The 24,894-nt window shown below is 37.7% G+C and overlaps 1 protein-coding gene across 2 annotated transcripts; it reads right to left on the bottom strand.

Annotated features, from left to right (window-relative positions):
* Positions 1-1,237: 1,237 nt before the first annotated feature.
* LOC106052127 (SUN domain-containing protein 2-like) lies at positions 1,238-20,674 on the bottom strand. Of its 2 annotated transcripts, none has more exons than XM_056019584.1 (12): positions 20,289-20,674; positions 20,074-20,094; positions 17,758-17,781; positions 8,652-8,675; positions 6,620-6,641; positions 5,439-5,869; positions 4,811-4,905; positions 4,559-4,643; positions 3,872-3,981; positions 3,123-3,290; positions 2,326-2,418; positions 1,238-2,053 (listed from the first exon to the last, which is right to left on the bottom strand). In XM_056019584.1, exons 6-12 carry the CDS (start codon positions 5,812-5,814, stop codon positions 1,895-1,897), a joined length of 1,086 nt encoding a protein of 361 aa, XP_055875559.1. In that variant the 5' UTR covers positions 5,815-5,869; positions 6,620-6,641; positions 8,652-8,675; positions 17,758-17,781; positions 20,074-20,094; positions 20,289-20,674; the 3' UTR covers positions 1,238-1,894. The 2 variants fall into 2 exon arrangements, with proteins under 2 accessions (XP_055875559.1, XP_013062844.2); XM_013207390.2 differs by having other exon boundaries at positions 5,763-5,869; positions 20,289-20,665.
* Between the last annotated feature and the right edge of the window lie 4,220 nt (positions 20,675-24,894).

The following is a 24,894-nucleotide window of genomic DNA, read 5'->3' as shown; positions in this document are numbered from 1 at the left end:
GATTGTAGTTGTATTTGCGTACTCTCTTTTCTACATTAGCATTCATCATCAAAGACTTTATAAAACAACCAAATAAATGAAGGATTATTTTCAAGCTGACTCAACTATTCTTTGATCCTAGCACAAGTCAGTAAATATTTCTTGACTTCTTAGACCTTTTTTTCAACCCTATGAAAGAAAATATATACATTCTGATGTGAACTAGATCTCTCCAGTAGTTCCAACATTAATGAGTCAGGAATTAACAAAACATGTCCATTGAGTGGATCTGATGACACTTTGGTCAGCTTAAGACTTTCACAATGATGGCATTGTCAAATGATATTACAACAGCTGTATTTTATTGTCATTCTAAATACTTTAAATTGTTTGTTGTCAGTTGTATAAAGTTGTTTAATAACATGATGTAATTGAATGTATACTTTTTTTTTTCTTGGACCAATCAAATAATCTTATAAACAACAAAATAAATGTGCTTGTGTTTGTTTTTTGTACACAGTGTACGCTTATTAATTATTCAAGAGATATAGAAATATTTTAAATGTCATCATTCTTATGTATTTTTATGTGTAATGCATAATTGCAGTTTCCTTAAGGATAACAAAGACTATTAAAAATTTGAATTAAATTTTAGACTCATAGGAAATTGTAAAACTAAGATTAGAATAAACATGACACCACATTTAGATAAAAGTATCCTTTCAACAGTTTGAACATTCTTACACTAACCTCAGTAACTAAGAATCAGTAGGATAGTATTTCCTTGTAGAATGTTCTCAGGTTGAATTAATCATAACAGAGCTCTTTCCTAATATTTTGTATAACTAAATGCCTATTTGTATGCCTTACTGAACTCTACCTTATAGATACACCAGTACCAGTAACTAAATCTTTTAATAGAGAAAAAAGTTGTTATGGTTTCAACAATGAACACAATAGATTCATTAGAAAAATTCTGCTAGAAAATAATAATTTTTTTTTATAGAACTATGAAAAGAATATCAAGAGAACCCATGACTGTAACATTAATTTAAATCATAACATAATCCATATTTCCTTACAGGCCCAACTCCTCATTCCTTAGCCTTATATATACATTTCCATTACATTGTGTACGTAATGAGCTGGAAGACTAACCCAATGACTTTTTTCTGACTTTGTACTATTTTTATTTTTAATTTTTAGACAATATCTCAAGAGAATGAAAATAAACAATGACTTACTAACCAAACAACTCTTGGTTGAATAGTATTAAATATTTATTAGCAAAATGAACTTATCCTAATTATGAATCTATGAGTGTGTATAGAGAATTGAACATAATGCACAGCAGGTCACATTACATTGGTAGCACAGGATACAAAACAGTGGAAGAAGGTGAAATATTCACTTAGTGGATAGAAGGACGACTCGGAATAAACATTAGACTTACACTAATGCAGAAAATATCGCAGTTCTTGTATAAATGCTTAGTTCAAATGGTAATAATACTAAAGTCATGGTATGGTAATGAAAAGAGAGAATCAAGTCTGTTACTTGATGCCATCGGAAGTAGAGTGACATAATTAGTTGCTTCAGTAGACTATTAAGACACCCCAACTAGAAGTATACTATTGCTGTACATTGGTTTGTAAATATCAACAAGAATGTAAGGGTGAGAAGTCATGTAAAAAATTGTGGTTATAAAATGAGTAAATGTTTTATAACAATGTCATCCCTTTTAGTGTGAACTGCTCCTAGCAACTACATCATGTATAAGATGAACATATAAAAACACAGTGATGCTGAAATAGATGAAACTCTGAGGAAATAAAATGCCAATATGTATTTGAAGACCCAATGACTATAATTAGTATCAGCTCTGACTGTATTGCAGAGGTCAGAGTTCACAAGGTCAGGCAGAAGGCTGTGGGTTCCCGTGCACTCGAAATCTGTAAATGCATGTGTACTCTTGATTGCCGTAATTGTTTAAAATCTTTAATGTGATAATACTGATGATAAGTTTGTTGGGTCCACATTTCTCTGGTGTTTCTTTCATCAGACAGTTTGGGTCCTGTGGGAAAAAAAAACAAAATTCTTGAGAGTGAAAATTTAAAAAAATATTCCCCCTCCCCTGCCCCTCAAATTTTTTTTTCCACTTAGATTTGAACTCAGGCTACAGTTTATATACACAATGCAATAGTACACAATCACATTGACATCCCAATATAGCAATGATGTAAGAATATTTCATACCAAAATTATTTTTTTTCTTATTCAATAGCAAATTATTACCAAGTAAAGAGCATTGTCTTACTAAATAGGTTAACTTGTACAAATGTGTACCTTTATGTGAAATAGTTGGATTGGATTTTCACCAATTTTATATGTAAATGATCCAAGAATGACATCTGGTGAATCTAAACCTCTTTCTTTACCCTATAGGAGGATGCAATACAAAATATGTTGAAACAGTATGACTTAGTTACTATAAGGATTAGTTGATTCCCATACTCAATTATCATATATTATTAACTTCTATGTGTTAATAGTTGAGATATTATCTAGTGTTAACTAACAATCACAGGCTCATACACACAATATTCATGTATGGCCTTACAATAATTTCACAATATTATATTTACTGATCATTTACTGATCATTAATAGTGGAGTCATTTCAGTCACCTAATTCACATTCATGTCTTTAGTATTTTTGTCTTTTTAGCTACTACATCTCAAAGTGTCTCTACAAATCAAATTTTAATAGTGATCAAGAGAATAAACTATTCATCTTTTAATTATATCAAACTGCTAATTATAATTTAATTTAGATAGCACTGTTAACAAACATAGTAGCGGAATTTCTAGGGATTGTTAGTCAAGTATGACCAGATTCTAGTTCTACATATCAGACTGTAACAGAATGCAATGGCTAATTCATCTAAACATGCAAACATATGGAACTATAAGCCAACATAAACCTAACGAAGGATGTCATTATCTACTCCTTTGAAGGCTGGTATGTAATGTATAAAATAAGATCAAACTTTTCTTAAGCAGCAATATTAAAAAGATCATGCCTTTAACAAGTGACTAGTTAGACTGAAAAAAAAAAAGAGTAAACTGTAGAACTATACTGACAATGATCATAAAATCCCTGGGTGCTGAATCCAATCTGCCAGCAACAGAAATTTCTTTTGGAATGTGTTCTAGGGTAACAGCGGTTACAACCACTGGCATAACCAGCTGTATGGTGACAAAGCCAAAGTTACCATTCATGGCCCAACAATTGCCTGGCTGAACATCTGGCTGTGACAAGGAACACAATACATTCATTATCGTTATAAACAGCTTTTGTATCACAACTTTATTTTATGATCACAAAGAATCTACAAGATACCCATCACAAAACTAACAGAACTCTTTTGTTCCAAGTACAATGAAATCACTAACTGCAACCAAAGATTACTTTGGTATTTATCATTTCTCCCCACCATTGTTATCCTCTCTTGTTTCATTTTATCCATAAATATTTTCTATTTAAATCAAAAGTAATTCTTCTTGTCATAATTGTAAGCTACCTGTGTGTTTGTTTCCCAACCTGTAAGGAATCATTAGAAACCCCTATATCTAATGATATCAATACTAAATACTTAAATAATCAATTGAATTTAATTAAATCACCCCAGTTGCACATGACAATCTGAAGTAGTTAACATGTAAAAAAAGAATAAGCATATAAACTTTTTTCTTAACAAAAAATCTGTTACAAAATACATGGTTTAGTTAAGGGAGATGTCTTCTTTACTTAAGGGAGACATTTTCTTTACTTAAGGGAGATGTCTTCTTTAATTAAAGGAGATGTCTTGTTGTCCAAGTCAAAACCTGACCTGAATGACTGAGCTAGGAGTTGAAGCATGGTACCAGGTAGGTAAATTGAAAACAGAGATCATGCCGAACTTGGAGTAGTAAGTTTCACTGCTGCATAAAACTGTTGCACCTAAAGTTCAATAAAACATTTTTAAAGTTGAATGTAAAGCAGCAGAAAATAATATTTGATGCTAGTATTATATGACTTTCGCTATCAGAACATTCTGAAACTTCTCTAATGCCTATCAGGAATTCTTGACAAAGTATTGCTTAGTTAATTTAACCTCCAAAACATTTCAAACAAGACTGCAGATGGAACTTATGTGCATTACAGCCCTCATATGTTTTAAAATCACGTATGCTGGCACAGGACTACAATGCAATGCTTAACCCACACCATGGCCCCACTAATGAGAGTGGTCACACCCCCAGTTGAAAATAAAGGATATCATCCTACTGCTCACCTCAAAAATAAGGACAAACTATCTGCTTGGAAACAATTAGAGTAAAATAATTTGGTTTATGTATTCTTATGACATGAATGCAGAGAGACTTATTTTTTAAACTTTACCCTGAACCTCAAATTAATTTCTCTCAAGTGAGTTAAAAAAAAATTTTTATACATTAGAATTGCATCAAGCTTTGTGAAACCGAGTCATCTCATTGCATTCTTTAATTTTACAAACAAAATAAGAAGAATGTCTCACCAGAAGACTCAAGAGCATAATCAGTTATACCTAAACGATCAGCACTGTATTTGTACAAGGCTTCTTCAACAATTTCTTGAGTGGTCTGAAACAAGAATAGCCCAAGATTCTTAATTGAATATTGTATTCATTTATTAACAAAACTATAATAATTTTTGTTTAGAATTCTGCATATAATATCCATTTATCCTTTATATAACAGATACTGAAATGAGTGTACCAGGGTCATTAATACAAAAGATATATACTCACCTTTAGCCATGAAGAAGGTAAAAATGTTTGAGCCAATATACGTAACAGTCTATAAAGCTGATATAGAAGTGTTAAGCCATACAGATACAAAAAACCTAGAAGACACCAAAATTTGTTTTTACTATATAATAATGCTTAATTACAATTACATTAAAGAACAAGACTCTATGACATTAAAAAATCACAAGGCTGTTTGACATTAAAGAATCAAGACTTTATGACATTAAAGAAACAAGACTTTATGACATTAAAGAAACAAGAGTAATGGCATCAATTTAAAAATACAAATGAAATTACTGAGCATCAAGAAAGAAATAAAAAATTAGACAAAGAAAAATTTTTTTTTGTTATTTTATCTTTATAATAACATCATTAGAACATCGAGAGATATATTACACATAATAACAACATTAGAACATCGAGAGATATATTACACATAATAACATCATTAGAACATCGAGAGATATATTACACATAATAACATCATTAGAACATCGAGAGATATATTACACATAATAACATCATTAGAACATCGAGAGATATATTACACATAATAACAACAATAATAGTATAAAAAAAAATATGCTCCCAATATCCCCCCCAGTAGTCGAGCCAGCACATGACCTACCAAGAAGTAAAAGAACACCTAAGATATATGACCTACCAAGAAGTAAAAGAACACCTAAGATATATGACCTACCAAGAAGTAAAAGAACACCTAAGATATATGACCTACCAAGAAGTAAAAGAACACCTAAGATATATGACCTACCAAGAAGTAAAAGAACACCTAAGATATATGACCTACCAAGAAGTAAAAGAACACCTAAGATATATGACCTACCAAGAAGTAAAAGAACACCTAAGATATATGACCTACCAAGAAGTAAAAGAACACCTAAGATATATGACCTACCAAGAAGTAAAAGAACACCTAAGATATATGACCTACCAAGAAGTAAAAGAACACCTAAGATATACAATGTACAACAACTGAAGTTCATGGGGTTTACTTTAGACAGCTGACAACTTAGTCTTTTGAGTAGCTCTCCAAGGGACCTGGCAAATAAAACCAAGTTATAAGATGTTGTCAAATAATAAAATAAATGTATAATTTAGGTGAAATTTTGTACAGCACATAGATTGCCATTGTATAGCAAATAGAATATCTTAACCTTTATCTAGCATTCACTTTTCAACAGAATATCTTAACCTATATTTAGCATTTACTTTTCACCTTTTTTTTAAACTATTATTTCCAATGGATAAGGAGTAGATATAATTAGTATGACAGTCGCAGATGTACATATCCTTTGTACCAATTAAAATAAGTATTTCTTAGTTGTATGCAAAATTAAGTGCCCCTTATAGATCTTTCTGTCTATGTGGCAGATAATGTTCAGATCATATGTTTCTATGGCTGACAGTTGCAAAAAGGTGTCATGTGGCCATCCCATTGATCAAACGCCTTTACTGTTTCCAAATAATCATAAAAATCTCCAAGTTTAAACACCCATCTACTAGTGCTTGTATGCAGCGTAGTACGAATGTAGAATGGTGCAAATACATTTTCAATACAACGAGGTAAAGGGAAGTAAAAAGTGGACAGGAAAAAATTATGTCCCTTTAAACTTTAAAGCAAGCCTGTAGTTGTTTGACTTTAAAAATGCTATGTCGTCAGACTACGAGCGACCACACCCCACCCACAATCCCATGCATAACAGTGATTCCTTTTTGATAATGATACAATCATTTAGAACTGTCCACATCAATACTCAGCCAGAATGAGACAATATTTTCTGTACTCACAGCCAAGACCGACCGCAACGTCCTGAAAAAAAAATTGTCAAGAAAGTAAAAAAAATATTTACCCTAACAAAATGTATTTTTTTTTAAAAGTAAAGTTCTCCCTTCAGACCATGTGATCTATAGGGCAGATGATGTAATGGTCATCTGTTTCTGTGGCTTAGGGTTAACAAGAGTGTCGTGTGGCCAGCGCAACGAACAACTACCTTTACTTTTACTCAAACTAATGTCAGGTACCCATTAGGGTAGCAAGACAGGACTCCTGTGGGGATGCCTAAGAGGGTGAGAATAGTGTAGGGTTGTAAGAGCTCACACAACCGGTTCATGCGCCGTCTTTCACGGTTAGCCTGGTAGAGAATAGGAATATGGAGGGGGTCCCGATGTACGCGGCATCCGGGCGAGTTTCTAGCCCGCGAGTCCAGAGTGACCGTGTCACTAGAAGTGAACGTCAAATAAAACACGAGTTTAACCCCGAGTCTGACCTCCCGCCAGACAGAATTGTGTACACTATGTTTGTAAGCCAGGCGCTTTACCACTCAGCTACCCCACCTCCTAACAAACCAAATATACAACAAGAAATGGCTTAGTTGAGAGCAAAATTCAAAATAGTTTCTTCCTACTTGGACAATAAAGATGCTCACTAATCAGCTACGGTATTAGTTAAGGCAGACAGGAAGAATCTATGAACTACAAAGTGACATCAACCACAGCCCTACCCCAATTCATGCAAAAAGTTCATTTAAAACATAACTTTTTGTGCTCACTACCACCCAATGCAGGAATTCCTGCTTGTAGCCTGAATATAGCCAGTAGGAACTTTGCTTAGTTTCTACATGTAGACAAAGAGATGAGAAATAAATGATGAGAGTCTAGTACTTTTGAATACCACCAGGGCCTGGCATTTAAATTTTGTTTCTTGTTACATCAAACTAATGCCAACAACAGGTGTATATATTCCTGCTCACATCAATCATGGCCAAAATGTTTATTGGAGGAATCAGATAGGAAAACAGAGAAAAGAACCCTAACCTTCAGTGGGTTCACAAATGACGAATCCAATGCACATGGTAAGAAAGATAGGTTCCCTTTGCCCCATCTGCCGAGCCAGTCCTCAAAACCATTTCACCCAGTGGGGAAAGTGTTCACATTGTGAAATTACTATACATTGTGTTTCTTAAGATGAGTGGATGCGGAAGTACTTTTTTAAACTTTAAAGACAAGCCTCTGATGGACTTTTCAGTTAACTTTGAATAATAACTACGTTGGGTGCGGTGGCTGAGTGGTTAAGCGCTTGGCTTCCAAACCTGGGTTCCTGGGCTCGAATCTCGGTGAAGACTCGGATTTTGAATTATTAGGGAGCCCCTGAGTCCAGCCAACTCTTATGGGTATTAGTTAGGGAAAGTAAAGGCGGTTGGTCGTTGTGCTGGCCACATGACACCTACTCGTGAACCGTTGGCCAAAGAAACGGATGACCTTAACATCATCTGCCCTATAGATTGCAAGGTCTAAAGAAAGGGAGACTACGTCCGAAGCTGATCCGAATTAAGAGAAAAAAAAACTAGAATCGAATCACTCACAGCTTCATATAGCATTCGTTATAGTTCTATTTTGATATCATTCAGTCTTATAATAAATTTCTGTACTTTCTAAATAAAATAATTTATAATTTATTAATTATTTATAATTTTTGGCGCGCTCTTCCAAAAACTTGCCATCACTGCTCTAGTTGGTGGATGACCTTCAGCGCAGATCCTCACGTTCCTAGCCTCTGGAAGAAATTATTTCCTTTGGCCAAGGATCTAAAGGGCTTTTGACAATTTGACATTGTGCTGTTACATTGTTCATTCATCACATTGGCAAAAACACAAAATTGTTGGTAGAAATGTTAAGAAAATATACAAAATAATAATTCCTAGTTCCTTATAAATGTCCATATTTTTAGTTGAAGCTATACATTTGTAATGTATTGTTTTCAAAGTGTTGTTTTTTTGTATGGCAAATGGTGAACTATTTTCGTGAAGCATTCTAAACTTACTAGCATTGCATCCACTTTCACAGCCTGGAGAAGAAAGGAACAACACATTTTACAAATTAGTTGTTAGTAGGGCTCTATTTAGTAAGTATTACAGACAAAAAGACAGGTTTTAATATTTTTAGTATGAATATAAGAAGTTATGTACTATTTCATTTCTAGGCTACCAAGCGGCGGTTAGTTTTTGACAGAAGAGGAGGGATACTTACTTAGGCGTAGCCAGGATTTTTTTCAGGGAGGGTTTTTTGTCGTACTAAAAAAAATGCATATTCAGAGGGTTATTCTCCTGTTACTCTTCTAATAAAAAATTGGAAGTCCAAAACCAAATCAGCTATTCACTGCATTTTATTAATGGAGCCCAGCAACTGGTATAAATTGATAACTATAGTTTTACTGTAGTTTTTTAGTGGACGAGGGTAAGGTAACTAGAAAACCGCTTCTGGCTACACTCATGAAACTTTGTATATGTAACTTTGCTTTTCCTTTCGATGGAAAGGAGGTTAACCTCAAAACCCTTCTTTGCTACTCTCATGTAAAAATTAGGTGACTGTAGTTTGCTTTAGTTTTAGATTAAAGGGGGTTGGGGGTTTAACGTCAAAAAAAAAACTCTGGAAAAAAAAGGGGTAAATTCAACCCCCCCCCCCTCTTGGCGACGCTCATGGAATTTGGTGACTGTCAGTTGCTTTATATTTTGTTTTATTGAAGAGGGGATTTTAAAATCACCCCTCCCCTTGGCTGCGCTGGTGTAATTGATGGTTTAACATTAAAATATTACCTACAATAAGCAAAATTAAAGAAAAAAATTCCACCTGCGGGGCGGCGGATTTAATTTTGGAGAGGGTTTGAGCCCCGACCCCCCTTTCAGCTACGCCCATGGATACTAAATTTAAGCTAGGCAGTGCTAGATTTACCTATAAGCAACATAGGCTATAGCCAAAATAGCTCCAGTGATATTTTAAATCATTTTGAAGAAAGAGCAAAGTGCTAAGTCTTCCCAGTAGTCAACATCGATGTCCATAGCTTTCTTTGTCTCCATGTCTTCACAAAGTGCTAAGTCTTCCCAGTAGTCAACATCGATGTCCATAGCTTTCTTTGTCACCATGTCTTCACAAAGTGCTAAGACTTCCCAGTAGTCAACATCGATGTCCATAGCTTTCTTCGTCACCATGTCTTCACAAAGTGCTAAGTCTTCCCAGTAGTCAACATCGATGTCCATAGCTTTCTTTGTCACCATGTCTTCACAAAGTGCTAAGACTTCGCAGTAGTCAACATCGATGTCCATAGCTTTCTTCGTCACCATGTCTTCACAAAGTGCTAAGTCTTCCCAGCAGTCAACATCGATGTCCATAGCTTTCTTTGTCACCATGTCTTCACAAAGTGCTAAGTCTTCCCAGCAGTCAACATCGATGTCCATAGCTTTCTTTGTCACCATGTCTTCACAAAGTGCTATGTCTTCCCAGCAGTCAACATCGATGTCCATAGCTTTCTTCGTCACCATGTCTTCACAAAGTGCTAAGTCTTCCCAGTAGTCAACATCGATGTCCATAGCTTTCTTTGTCACCATGTCTTCACAAAGTGCTAAGTCTTCCCAGCAGTCAACATCGATGTCCATAGCTTTCTTTGTCACCATGTCTTCATAAAGTGCTAAGTCTTCCCAGCAGTCAACATCGATGTCCATAGCTTTCTTTGTCACCATGTCTTCACAAAGTGCTATGTCTTCCCAGCAGTCAACATCGATGTCCATAGCTTTCTTCGTCACCATGTCTTCACAAAGTGCTAAGTCTTCCCAGTAGTCAACATCGATGTCCATAGCTTTCTTTGTCACCATGTCTTCACAAAGTGCTAAGTCTTCCCAGCAGTCAACATCGATGTCCATAGCTTTCTTTGTCACCATGTCTTCACAAAGTGCTAAGTCTTCCCAGCAGTCAACATCGATGTCCATAGCTTTCTTTGTCACCATGTCTTCACAAAGCTATGTCTTCCCAGCAGTCAACATCGATGTCCATAGCTTTCTTTGTCACCATGTCTTCACAAAGTGCTATGTCTTCCCAGCAGTCAACATCGATGTCCATAGCTTTCTTTGTCACCATGTCTTCACAAAGTGCTATGTCTTCCCAGCAGTCAACATCGATGTCCACTGCTTTGAGTACATCCAAAAAACTTGTGGGACGGCCAGATTTTTTTTCGCCTGTCGAGAGTTGTCAATAAAGGATGACTTTCGTTATACAATCATCGTCCATGACATCACCAAACGAAGGCAGCATTATCAGCGTATTGTTATAAACTTAGTGGTGGCACAGAGAGGGGTAGTGGTGTGTGTGTAGTCAGCCGACGCAAATCGTCCCAGGCCAGCGCTAGACGAGCGGTCAACCGTGACGAGCTACGACGGTCAGCCGAGTCGCGTGTCAACAGGACAGTTCGGGAAAGATCGCCGTCGTGAACAAGAGCTCAGGAGCGTCACGAGAGTTGTAGTCATCTGACCACCTAGAAACCTCGAGCGGCGTTCTGTCCGGTTCGAGAAGGCCAGTAGGGACCCTATATAAGAGCGGAGGCGACGCAGTCAAGACGGTTCAGAAAGCGGGTTCACGACAGGAGTTCAGAACACGGTCGACTACAGCACAGTTCAACGGTGTGGTTCTGTACGGAGCATTACGACGGTTTAGTGCGGAGTACTGTCAAGTACAGTTGAGACGAACGGCGTCTTGATCTTGGTCTGTGATCGAGTCCGACACAACGAGCCCAAGTGTGTGAAGTCAGTCCCGAACTGTTGAACCCAGTGCAAGCCCGGAACGAGACGGAGAGGCCAGTGCAAGACTTGATACGGCGGAACGGTGTTATTGGAGAGATATTTGTTATCGCAGAGCTATTTGTACTGTTCTACGTGCTGCCAATTTGTACAGTATTGGCTGTTATTTATGGACATTAAACCTTTACGTTATTTTGGAGCCCTGACTTGTCAAGTTCTTTAAGTTGGTGGTGTATGGTGCAGTTTGCAGAGAGCCTGGATAGTGAGATTCGTAACAACTGGTGTCAGAAGTGGGATCGGATCGGAATCGGATTGGATCGGATCTACTATGGCTCGTCTGAAACTGCTGTACGAACTTGAATTTAGAGTACTGAAGGAAGAACTCCGTGGACGAAGGCTGAAGGTATATGGTAACAAGGAAACTTTACAAGCACGCCTCCGAGAAGACATGTTGGAAGAAAAAGAAGATCCGGACACATATCTTTTTGAAGTCGAACCTAGCTTGCTGGAACAGCTCACCAGTATCATGGAGGAACAGATGGCAGCTATGCAGGGACAGATCGCCAGTAGCAAACAGGAGCAGATTGCAGCTATGCAGGGACAGATCGCCAGTAGCAAACAGGAGCAGATGGCAGCTATGAACTCGGGGCTGGAAAACACCAATTCCAAGATAGATGCCATGAACACCAAGATAGCCGCCATGAACCAACCCATACCTGCTGTGGAGGAGAGAATCATCAACTCAGACGTTCGTTCAGATGCTAAAACCAGAGAGAGGAGCCTTGGTGGTGATCATGAGGACCCATTGAAACCTGACGAAGCCGTTGAGAGACATATGCAAGTCGAGAGATACCAGCCAGGTCCGAACCTAGCAGACGTTGGTCCAGCTTCCAAGACTGGAGAGGAAAGTCCTGATGGTGGTAAAGAGAATCCAAGGCAGTCTGACGTTAACATTGATGGACATCTGAAAGACGAAAGTCATCGACAAGGTCTGAAACCAACAAGTGATTGGCCCGATACTGAGACGAAAGAGAGAGGTCCTGATGGTGGGGAAGAAAGCCGAATGGAGCCTGAAGCCGAAGGACCTTTGCACGAGGAGTGTTGCCAACCTGCCCCACGAACATGCCCTCCAGACAAGGCTGAAGATGATGATCTGTCCCACAATTCCCTGTCCTGTGGATTTGAAGCCCATCCCAGTCCTTCTTCGCAAAGCCCTATGAAGCCACCTCTTTTGCCAACGATCTTGGTATCCCCAGCCCTTACATCCTATACCTCTCCATGTGCCAAACGGCTGCCCTCAATACCGAACGACAAGAGAGCGACGCGACCACGACATCACTGCAGCCACATGAAGACCAACTGGTGGAGAAGAAGAAGGCTACTTTTGTTGAATGCAAGATGGATGACGATGCGATCACGAGGTCGATACAACCAGATGAAGGCTAACTGGAGGAAAAGAAGAAAACGTTTACTAAATTTGACGTGGGTGGCGATGAAAGCACGACGTCGAGGCAAACAGGTGAAGGCCAACTGGAGGAGAAGAAAGAAGCTGAATGCAACATGGATGGCTCCATCAAGCTCAAGAGGCAAGCCAACTGCCACCGATCGACCCCCACCTACAGCGATGAAACTTCACGGCCAATGCCATGATGTTCATTCTGTCCGGGACGGACAGATCTAAGGAGGGGGCAGTGTTATAAACTTGGTGGTGGCACAGAGAGGGGTAGTGGTGTGTGTGTAGTCAGCCGACGCAAATCGCCCCAGGCCAGCGCTAGACGAGCGGTCAACCGTGACGAGCTACGACGGTCAGCCGAGTCGCGTGTCAACAGGACAGTTCGGGAAAGATCGCCGTCGTGAACAAGAGCTCAGGAGCGTCACGAGAGTTGTAGTCATCTGACCACCTAGAAACCTCGAGCGGCGTTCTGTCCGGTTCGAGAAGGCCAGTAGGGACCCTATATAAGATCTTGGTCTGTGATCGAGTCCGACACAACGAGCCCAAGTGTGTGAAGTCAGTCCCGAACTGTTGAACCCAGTGCAAGCCCGGAACGAGACGGAGAGGCCAGTGCAAGACTTGATACGGCGGAACGGTGTTATTGGAGAGATATTTGTTATCGCAGAGCTATTTGTACTGTTCTACGTGCTGCCAATTTGTACAGTATTGGCTGTTATTTATGGACATTAAACCTTTACGTTATTTTGGAGCCCTGACTTGTCAAGTTCTTTAAGTTGGTGGTGTATGGTGCAGTTTGCAGAGAGCCTGGATAGTGAGATTCGTAACAGTATTGTAAAGATGATGGGAAGACCCGCTTGAGTGAGTATCTCAGTGTTACACACTCTCTCTTGCCATTTTCAGGATCCTCCGGAGACAGCACAAGTGAAATGAATTTAGTTTCGGCTCTTGCCGTACTGTAGCATGCTCAAAACACATGCCTTCTGGACCTCCATTTTGGTCATTGAAGTGAGCTTCCGGTTTTCACTATCTCTTGGTCTGAGTCAAGCAAAGGTCATCAAAGCCTTATTTTGTATCTTGTATGGCCATGTCATCTTGAATTAGACTTGAATTGTGGAGTCCAAGTAACAGAATTCATGCATGGTATTTAGCTTGTTTTCATCAATGAGGATGGAGGGTGGTTTTGTAGCGGCCCCAAAACGTTTGTTTTCTTCGTGCTAATGATAAGCTCATACTCTTTACAAGCCTGAGACAAGCGAGACATTAGTCACTTATGCTCTACCAGAGTATGTGCCACCGCCTCTGCGTCATATGCGAATAACATATCTCTAAAAAAGGTGGTTCTGATTTTTGTTTTGGTAAGGTGACACATGTTGATCATAGGGCGTAAAAAAATACAGACTCTGATCAGAAGTTGCAAAGCAATGGTGCTTTTAAACGTTATTAAATAAGACATTTTCAAAATAAATATAAAGAAAGAGAAAAGAAAAACGGTGTTTAAATTTAAATTGGTGCTAGCTTATCTCCCTCTAAGCTCTTATCTCCCTCTAAGCTGTGACTATGATCGTCCTATAGCTTCGTCATTTTGTGAGTCTGCTCCCTCTGAAACCACGTGACTACTTCATGGAAGTCTGATTCTCCTTGTAAAGTGTCGATCTTAGCAAGTTTGTCATAAGTTTTTTTCATAAGGATTTCTCTACGATTCGTTGTCAAAATTACACTTCACGTTTAAACATTTTTGTGTTTTCACTTTTGCTTGCTTTCTTTGGTTCACTACAGAGAATACTTCTCAGTAACAGCGTTAGTTTTTGGTAGAGACACACAAAAAGAAATCGACAATCTTTTGCATTTGTCGGTAAAGCACAAAAATTCTTCTGAAATAGGAAAATTTCGAGCATCGATCATTGTCTTCCTGGAATTCCAACATGAGGAATAGGACTTTGCCACAGTTAATCTCATCAAATAACTCATTATCATCGAATAGCAAATGGTGAAGTTTGAGCCCAAATAATCGCAGGCTTTCTGAAATGTTTTCCCAACAAAATGTGATTCTAATGTGTAGTGCTTCCGTGCCCACCAGACGGAAGGATCAAAACTCGGAGCTGCGATAGTCAAAGACGTTGACGCTGTCGAATTGGTGGCTTTCTCTCTCTAAAACACTCGTTACAATTATTATTAAAGTTAACGCTTTTTTTTTTAGCCAACCTGACGTCATTCAAAATAGTCGCGAGCGAACTTCATGGGGAGGAACATTTTCTTCTTTCCATGCATTGACAAAAGGGCACGATAGTAAGCCTGTGGGTGTCAGGTGTGTAAAAAGTCGTCCTGGCCAGATATACAGTGTCTAAGCAAGCATTGTAAGTATAGTGGTATTAACGAGGAGTTACTTAACACTCCCAAATTATTCAGAATATCGTTATCAAATGAAGACACTTGACGCAGGAGTAATGTTAAAGCTAACACGTTAGGAAATGTAAATCAACGTAATATTTATTTACAGTACAGTATGCTGTCTTAGCATGTTGTGTTTTTTTCCATTCTGGCGTAAAAATTGTCAATGTCTATCAGTAAATTGAATGTCAAGGACTAAATAAATAAAATAATGAGTAGGGGGTGTTTAGCTCTCCCTTAAAAGATAGGCCTGGACGTGTCTTTTACGCTAATATACACAAATCTGAACCTTGTACTTTTTTTCTGCAAAATAATTAGTTACTGGGCTATGAAATCTCGCGGCTTGTGTTCTATTTAGCAAAAGATCACTCGTTTAGGTGTGTGATCTTTAGTCCAGCTTACTAAATGAGATTGATATCCAAGTAACTCGGCACACGTGAAGAGGTGTGGCCTCTAGTCCAGCCAAGTGATTGAGATTTTTCTCTAGATAAGCAAACTCATTGTCCGTTACCCGTGCAGGGGTGTGGCTTGAAGTCAAGCCCGCTAATTCCAAGAGAATAGCTAAGGAAGATTTTCATTTTAAAACCCCTCCGAAATTTACTATAAAACACCCTCTTCAATATAAAAACGCAAATTACAACTGAAAATGCTATGAGCCAACTATCCGGCAGTGATATTCGACCGGAGCCGAATATGGCCGAATAAGAAAAAAGGCCGAATATTCAGCAGAAGCCTGAGCGACTATCCGGTGCACCCCTAATATATATATATCATGGGCGTAGCGAGGATTTTTTTTTAGAGGGGCTTCGGGGGATTTTTCTCCGCCATCTATCTATCTATCTATCTATCTATCTATCTATCTATCTATCTATCTATCTATCTATCTATCTATCTATCTATCTATCTATATATATATATATATATATGTTTGTGTGTGTGTATATAATTAATGTTTATTACATTCTGACTCTTCGTTCATTCGGAAGTCGTTTATTGTACCCTAGAATAGGTTATTCCTGGAGTGAGTGGAACAATTGTAGACTCCCCGCCCTTGATAGCAATGGGGTCTGGGGGAGCGCAGAGAGCCCCCCCCCCACCGCCAAGCACTATTTCCAGTATTGAAAGCATAAAAAATCCATATTCTGAGGTACCTACAGTGCATTATCCTGCTTTTAAAAAGTTTTATTTCAAAACATGTGCTCTTCTTACTGACTTAGATCCTCCCGCGCCGTTCGGCTCAGTGGGCGCAAGCTGTTTCCACAAAAATCTGTCACTAGCAATGTCGGAATACATGCCCCGCGAACCTCATGAGACGCTCTGTCACAACCTTACCAAGGGGTCGACTCCAAGTTCGGCATAGGATTTCCTTGATTTACACCCGATCTCTATAACTGACTCCTAAAATCCGTCTTAGTCATCTTTGTTGAGCCACATCTAGTCTTTTTCAATTTAGGCAGATGATTATCCACTGCACTTTATTAATGTAGTGCAGCCACTAGTAGAAATATGTAACCTCTCTTTGCTACGCTCTTGGAATTAAGTGACTGTAGTTTGCTTTAGATTTTATATCGAAAAAAGGAAGTTTTATTGTCAAAATCATCTGTTGGGGGATTTTAAACTAAAAAATCTCTTGAGTTTTTTTTTTAACAAATTCAAAACCCCATTTAGCTACGCTCATAGAATTTGATGGGTGTAGTTTTCTTTCGAATAATATTGAAGAGGGGTTTTCAATCTCAAAACTCTCTGAAGGGGGATTTTAAACTCAAAACCATCTGGAGTGGTTTTAAACTAAAAAAAAAAAGCCATCTGGAGGAGGGGGGTTCAAACTCAAAACCACCCTTTGGCTTGGCTAAGCTAAAAGAATTTTAGTGCTTAATTTACTTATTTTTTTATATTGAAAATGTATTATTTAGCACCAAACCCCGCTGAAGAGGGGTTTAAACTTAAAACCCCTTTGGTTACTCTCAAAGATTTTTGAGTGTGTAATTTGCTTTTTTATATTGCAGAGGTATTATTGCGTTTTTATATTGAAGAGGGTGTTTTAAATTGAAAATCTTCCTTAGCTAATCTCTTGGAATTAGGGGATTGTCGTTTGCATTTTTTTTTTTTGTTTTGTTTTAAACCATAACGATTCTAACAAAAAAATCAGTCATTTCGGGGAGGGGGTTTGAACCCCAACACCTCCCCGACTACGCCCATTATATATAATATATATAACAATTTATCATTGGGACAAGACCTAAGCTTAGTAAGCTTAGTAGAGCAAGCGGTATCCTAAAATAACATTCAATAATGAAAGAATGCTATCTTATAAATTATCGACATTTTTTCAAAAGATAAGATACGTCCTGCACATGTCCTGCATGCAAGTGAGAGACCTAAACTCTGCTAAGACATTGACTGATAAAGATTGATGTTATTTCTTATCTCTCAGAATAACAGAGATTGCATTCATTCATATTTGCTTTAACAAGAGCTTTTGATAATGTTTTTTTAAATGTATAAAATCTAAATCTACTCACTTTCGCTGGAGCTACTTGAACTAACTGAAAAAAAAATGAAAGCAGCCTTAAATCATTTATAAGTCATGTAATATATTGACGAGAGGAAACAAATGCCCAGTTAAAGAGAAAATAATGTTAAAATGTGTAATTTCTGCTTAAATTTTGATCTACTGTTTATATAGTTTACATATAATATATGTTCCTTAAAAAAAAAAAGAAATTTAATAGGCCTACTGGCTAAATAGAAAGGATTTTGACCTGGGATCTGAAGGATTTGTTTAACATTATTTGGACTTAGGTCCACCTACGCCGTTCGGGACTGAGGGTGGTAAGCTCTCTCCACATAAATCTGTCGTAGGCGGCATCACGATCTCTCCCCAGCTGGTGCCCACGGATTTTATGTTTCTAAGAAAGTGCGCTGAATAATGATTGCTATTGAAGATGTGAATCTTGGTCCTTAGGCTAATTGATTTCTTTTCCCAGATAGGCCGTCAATTTAGAAAAAGCTCCTGCTTTCGCCATCCGAGAGGAAACATTGTGATATGCACCTTCATCGCTTGTAGCCTAAATAGGGCAATTGTTCGATCTATACAAGCCCAATGCTAACTTGTTAACATGTAGCCAATACGCATAATTTTTTGGTTTTATCAAGAGACCGAGTTTGAGTTTGTCTCTAGTTTACCACGCCAATTAAAAAACAACAACAAAAAAAAAAAAACAACAACAATCAATTAAAAAACAACAACAATGGAAGCTGTATGCGGTGCCTTTACATATGAAGGATAATAATAAGATGAACGAAGACGTTGACAACATGCTGAGCTAGGATAATAGTCAAAGTTATTAAAACTTGTTTTTTGTGTGTGTGGGGGAGTATATTGCAGTAGTATATAGAGAACAGACAGTACAAAACCACCTCTTTCAGTATCTGTCATACTAACGTATCTCTCGAGTCATACAAAAGAAACTTTTCTTTCAGCTCAGGTGAAACCATATAGTTCTGGTATTCTAATGGAATAGTCAAAGTTGACCTATGCTCAGGCTAAGTGAGGAGCTCTTTGCATTTCATTTCTTCTTCGCTGAATTACTTTACGTAAAGTGTCTTTCTTAGGCAATTTTGCATCCACTACCGCTGAAGTTCCCCGTAGAGCGCTGTTTATGATACAAGATGGGATCTCTGTGGAAGAAGCAGCTCTCTTTCTAATTGTTGTTAAAATAGAGGCAGCCAGATACTGTGCAGCATCACTTCCATGGCTGTGCTGGCCTAGTTGATTTAGAATAAGGTCGTTATTTACAGCATCTGTGTGTAGACGAGCTCTACGTTCATTTTTAAGTTCACAGAAATTTTAACTGAAAACCTGGTGGCAGTCTATATAAACAATGGAAAACGTCCAGTCGAAGCGAGGAAAACATACAATATCGCACGTTTTTGAGGCATGTATGTATGTTGCTTATGCTTTGTATACGAGTTATTATAAGTAATATAATGCATTTTAAAATTTTGATTGTATGTCATTGTGGCGATAAGCCTTACATGACATATTGTCTTCACTACGACGCCGTTGTAATTGATGAGAATGCAGGCAGAATCCCATCTTGTTTTACACATTCACGCAGTCTTGTTCTGGATTAGCTTCTGCAAGATGACTTTGTCGTCAGGTACACCCAGCAGCACTGCATTGAGTAGTAACATGAATGTCAGAGCAAGGTATACTCATGGTCTTTGACTCATGACACCGCAGCTGAAATGCCGACTTGTGTCACAGAAGGAATTATAAGAGATTGTGGACCTCTGTAGTATCAGGAACAACAAAAGGTAAGGTGAACATTAAAGCTGACGTTCTTGGAAACTGGGTGACAAGTCTCCGCCTCATTAGATGGCAGTCGGTTGTACTATAAGAGAATAAGATGCTCGGTTTTAGTGACATGTTCTGTCGGATATTTCCGTCCAACGTTAAACTGACGAATGTTCTGGGAAACCTGGTCATAGATTCCATACCAACCATCATTTTGTCGTGAATCTTAGCAGTGCATCATTTTTTTGCTGCCATGAATTTTTTTTTACAATCATCCTGATTTAAGTTGATTTCAAAAGTTCAAAGAATTATGGGTCACAGCTTCCCATTTCAAAACTGAACCAACCAATGTCGAAAAGGTATAACCGGAAATGAAACGTTCAACCTTGATGGTAATTAATGAAGTTTGTGGCACTTCTTTGTATGAACAAAAAAAAGTACGGGCTAGCTTCCTAATATGCTAATGATTATGGCATGTCATTGATAATTTAAATATAATTAAAAAACAACATTACGTTTAAAACAGACCCAGGCTTACCGTCACAATCATCTGATTGAGCTGGAAAAAATAAATTGTCATTATTAAGAGTAACGCATATAAATAAGCTTACATATATGCTAATGGTTATGTGGTGCTAATGGTTATGTGGTACTAATGGTTATGTGGTGCTAATGGTTATGGGATGTCATTAATTATTTTTGATATACATAAAAAGAAATACTATTTCTAAGCTATAACAGACTCAAACTTACCTTCAACACGATCTGGAAAAAAGAAAAAGGAATAGACATTATTAAGACAAACGTTTCTAATGGGTAGGTCAAATAGGAACTTGACACTTTTATTTAAAGATTGTCATAGAGTGTCCTGATTAGCTGCAGTTCAGTAATCAAATCATAGAAAGAGAAAAAGAAAAACACAGTAAATGTAGACTAAATATTTTATATCCATATCTATAAGTTATCAGTAGTGGAAGCTTATAACAATTTTCAAACATTTTCGGCCTCTAGTTTCAGACCTTAAGGATAAAAGAGTTTCTCTCTCCCCCTTCCCAGATACATAAAGTCTATCTCGTAGGTTTGTCAGTTTTAAATTGCGCTTCCTTATAGATAGGAGACTTATTCACAAACTAGCGTCGTTGTCCCACCAGATTTATTTTGTGACGTACTGCGTACCGTCACCTTTTTCAATGTGGGGAAAAAGTATTAGGCATACTTTTCTGGCATTTTGACGTTTATTATTAATTTATTAGTAGTTAAAAGTTAAGCAATCCATCATTGAGTACCGGCAACTATTTTGTTACCAAAAAAAAAAGTACTGCAACTGCATATAAATATCTTTGGCTCATTGATTCATGATCTAGAATAAGATAATAGTTTGAGACCTTAATCTAGGAAGTGTGACTGCGCAACATAGAAAAAAAAGAGGAATTTCGAACACAAAACAAGAATACAAAGTCTGTGTTAAATTTAAAAACTTGGAACGAAACAAATAAAAAGTGAATGTTCAAAACTCAGATTCAGTAGGCCTAATGTAAATGAATGAAAAAAGGTGTTTAGTTATTCCAAGCCCGTCCAAGGACATAGCAAGGAAGAAATATGTAAAAAAAAAAGTTGAATTGGGAGAATGAAAGACAAACAAATCAGTGATGGCTTTAGATTATACTGAGTTTCAAATCCACAAAACTGAGATTTTCAAACTTCAACAAAAGTAGATGAGAAAAAAAAAGCGCTACTAAAATGCTACTCACCACGTTGCTGCAATGATTGAAATAATAAAAATAATGAAATATAAACTTAGATCAGATTATTATAAATTATTGGCCTTACTGCTAATCTGCTTTCTTAGTAAATTTGTTAAGAATTGCTAGAATTTGTTTCCCTAGTCTGATGATTGAAACACAAATGTAATCTGTTTAAATCGATATATTTATTCAGTGTATACAGTTCGTCGATCGTGGTTCGATGATGCCCACTTTTGCATTGGGGTTTTGTGCCCCCTCATGTGGCTGGTGAGACCTATGTGAGCCCGGAATGTTCGGCTGCACACTGGGCAGCTGGAGCTAGTGTCGCTGGCATTGCTTTTTTCCTCTGACGCTTTTCTTCTGCCAGCGCTGTTCTCTTGTCCTCTGCAATTTGTGCACCAGTTTTCACAGCGCGATGCCATGATGCTCTGTCATGTGCTTCTGCCTCCCAGGTAGCTGGGTCAAGGCTGAACGCTTTCAGAGAGGCTTTGAGGGTGTCCCTGAAACGTTTTCTTGTTTGCCTTGTGAGCGCTTTCCTTCCCTTATTTGGCAATACAGGAGTCGTATAGGATTAAGTATTAAAACTATGAACGAGCGGCATAATTTTTTGTTAATTAGCAACCCCCGAAAGGGGAAAGACGCTATTAGTTTTGTGTGAAATGTCTGTCCGTCTGTCCCGTTTAGATCTCGTAAACTAGAAAAGATAGTGTAAATCCGACATCAAAATATTTTAGACCATTCAAAGTTCTGATGCAACGGCTACTTTTTTCTTTTCTGAAAGCGAAAAAACCACTTATGCAAGCAGTTTTTTTCATAAAAATACACCACTTATACAACTATTAACTATTAAACACTCAAACACTTGAGGCTCTTTATTAGGGGAGACGACTGTTTTACATATTTTTAACACATTTATGCAAACGGTTGTAGATTTTTTGTCGAAAATTTTTGTTTTTATATTTGTATTGTTAAGTTATGTAAGTTCTGTTATATTAAGTACTATATTCACACACAAACAAATGTTTATTATTTTTTTAAAGAGAAAAAATTTATTTAGTATGCATGATAATTTAGACATAATTTAAAACGAATACTAATCTTGTAAACTGCATTTTTCTCACAAATTTCATATCCAAACTGGCGGTATAGATTTTTTCAATTCTTACGGATTCGAATTAGAGATTGAGCCTTTTCAAAAAAATTACATCAATTCTAAGACTTAGGGGAGGCGCTGTAGCTGAGCGGTAAAGCGCTTGGCTTCAAAACCGGGGGACCCGGGTTCGAATCCTGGTGATGACTGGGATTTTCAACTTCGGATTCCTTGGGCGCCTCTGAGTCCACCCAGCTCTAAAGGGTACTTGACATTAGTTGGGGAAAAGCAAAGGAGGTTGGTCGTTGTGCTGGCTACATGACACCCTCGTTAACCGTAGGCCACAAAAACAGATGAACTTTACATCATCTGCCCTACAGACCACAAGGTCTGAAAGGGGAACTAGTTAGGCCAAGTTCACATCTAACTTTACATTCAATTTCACCTATCCTTTGATCTGCTGGACCTTTGGGGCACTACACAAGATCTGTCAACCTTGTTTCTCCATTCTTATCAGTCATTTGTCTTTGATATAATTTCATTTGGATGTTCTTTCTGAAAATATTGAAGGCTGCCTGGGTGGACCACTTCGGGGGTCGATTTTGAGTTTGTGTTTCCACAGAAACTGTCTTTGTAACCTGGTTGTTAATTATGATGCCTATAAAAACTCAATAGTGAATAACAATTGGCAAATATGTCCTACTAAACATTTGACTAAACACGAGGTATTATGGTATTAAAGTCCTTTGCATCGAGGACTCCATTCTCGCTCACTAAATCCATTACAAATGCATGTTTCCACGTTTTGAGTTACTTCCGTCGAAAGGAGTTGAAAATTAAAAAGGCAAGGTACAATTTCTGAAACAAAAATAAAAAATTCTTGCCTAAAACAGAGAGTTAGCCATTTCATCCTCAGGCTCTTAGTCCATGGAGATTTTAACTCCATGTTTCTTAATACTCAAGACACTAAGCCTTTGCTTTTATGAGAATCCTTTTTAATGATGTCTCATTTGAGCTAAATCAGAAATCAATAACAAAACACACACACACACACACCTTCTTTTACCCGGAATAGCATCTGCATTTGCTAAATATATTGTAAATCAACTGTAATCATTATTAGTCTTAACAATATAATTATGGTTATGAATGTCATTAATTATTGGAAAAGATTTACACGTATGGCATAGCTTGACTCCAATCGGGAGGCCTATCTCCAATTTCAGGTTTGTAGATAATATAAACTTCAATGGAGAAATGCAGATATTACTTTAAAAACTGGGTGATGCAGCTAGAGCAATTTGCATAGAAATAAGTTTTGAAAAACAAAAAAAGCAAAGCACTAGTTTGTGGTGGAGTAATCGAGATATGGATTGGCAACGCTTCATCTAAACTCTAAACTGTTTCGCCGCTTAGACAGCCTTATTAAAAGAGCAACAGCCAAACGCTCAAACTACGTCACGTCATCGTGGGCGACTTCTGTAAATCAAGACCGAAACCGAACTGTACAAAAACTCGTTCGTACCTTACTCGGTCAGACTGTATCGGTCAGACTGTATCGGCCAGACTGTATCGGTCAGACTGTATCATCGCCACTCGTTGACCAGGAAACGTGAAAAAGATCAAGACGTCTGTGTGTAGTCACTGAACTCTTGATGTTTGTGTCTGTTCTATTTACGTGAATGTTTTTGTTGCTTTTATTTTGAGAAAAGAGTCCTTGTAATTTCCAATAAGGATCAATAAAGCAGTCTTAGTTTTAGCCTTAGATTTTGCATACAGTTGAATGACCAAATAAATTGACTTAGAGTCAAATATAACCACATATTAAGGATCAATAAAAGAGATAAAAACCAGCTTAGGCTTTGCATCCGCCGCCAAGCCTTAACTGAGAAATCTGGAAGAGTAACATCAGCTTCCATTAAAATTGCAACTGTTTTCTTTGTTAGTGGTCTCTGTACTCCTCTATGGTCGTGAACTTGGACACTGGACGCTAAGGCTGACGAAGAATTCAAGACTTTAATTAAATGCTAAATAAAACAATCTGGGTATCAGATACTCAAAAAAGAAAACTAACGAGTTAGCACTTTTACAAGTCAACACTGTGGCTGGCAAAAAGAAGAAATTCCTTGATGGTGTGAAGATACGAAAACAGAGCTGAAACTGTCATATTGCAAGACATGAGTGACATGAGTTACGTTCAAAAGTCATTCTGCAAGGTACAGTAGTGGTGGGGGGGGGGGAGCACTAATAGTCGTCGAAAGAAAAGCTGATTGGAAAATCTGAGAGAATGAACCGGCCTTTCTTTATATTGGATCTATCTGCTAAGAACAGCTGCTGACCAGGAGTGGAGGTATAGATCTATAAGTTTTTGCAAACTGTCATAGCACCTCTACGACGAAGGTCAAGGAAGGGTGATGCTACAATCATGTACATTATTGTTACTAGATTCTTTTATAACTCAATAATCTAGAAATGAATAGTCTTAGATTAGCTAGGATATAACTAGTTTAATTCTACATCTACC

The sequence above is a fragment of the Biomphalaria glabrata genome, chromosome 2 (assembly GCF_947242115.1).
Source record: "Biomphalaria glabrata chromosome 2, xgBioGlab47.1, whole genome shotgun sequence".
Lineage (NCBI taxonomy): Eukaryota > Metazoa > Mollusca > Gastropoda > Planorbidae > Biomphalaria > Biomphalaria glabrata.
Note: the sequence above shows the minus strand (reverse complement) of the source record. Positions and strands in the feature narration are given on the sequence as shown.

Excerpts from the sequence above, each read along its gene's own strand:
- LOC106052127 (XM_056019584.1), bottom strand. The coding sequence starts at position 5,814 with ATGAACTTCAGTTGTTGTACATTGTATATCTTAGGTGTTCTTTTACTT. Across the intron at positions 4,906-5,438 it reads AGGTGTTCTTTTACTTCTTG|GTTTTTTGTATCTGTATGGC; the intron begins GTAGGTCATGTG and ends GGTGTCTTCTAG. Across the intron at positions 2,419-3,122 it reads CCAGGGATTTTATGATCATT|GGTAAAGAAAGAGGTTTAGA; the intron begins GTCAGTATAGTT and ends ATCCTCCTATAG.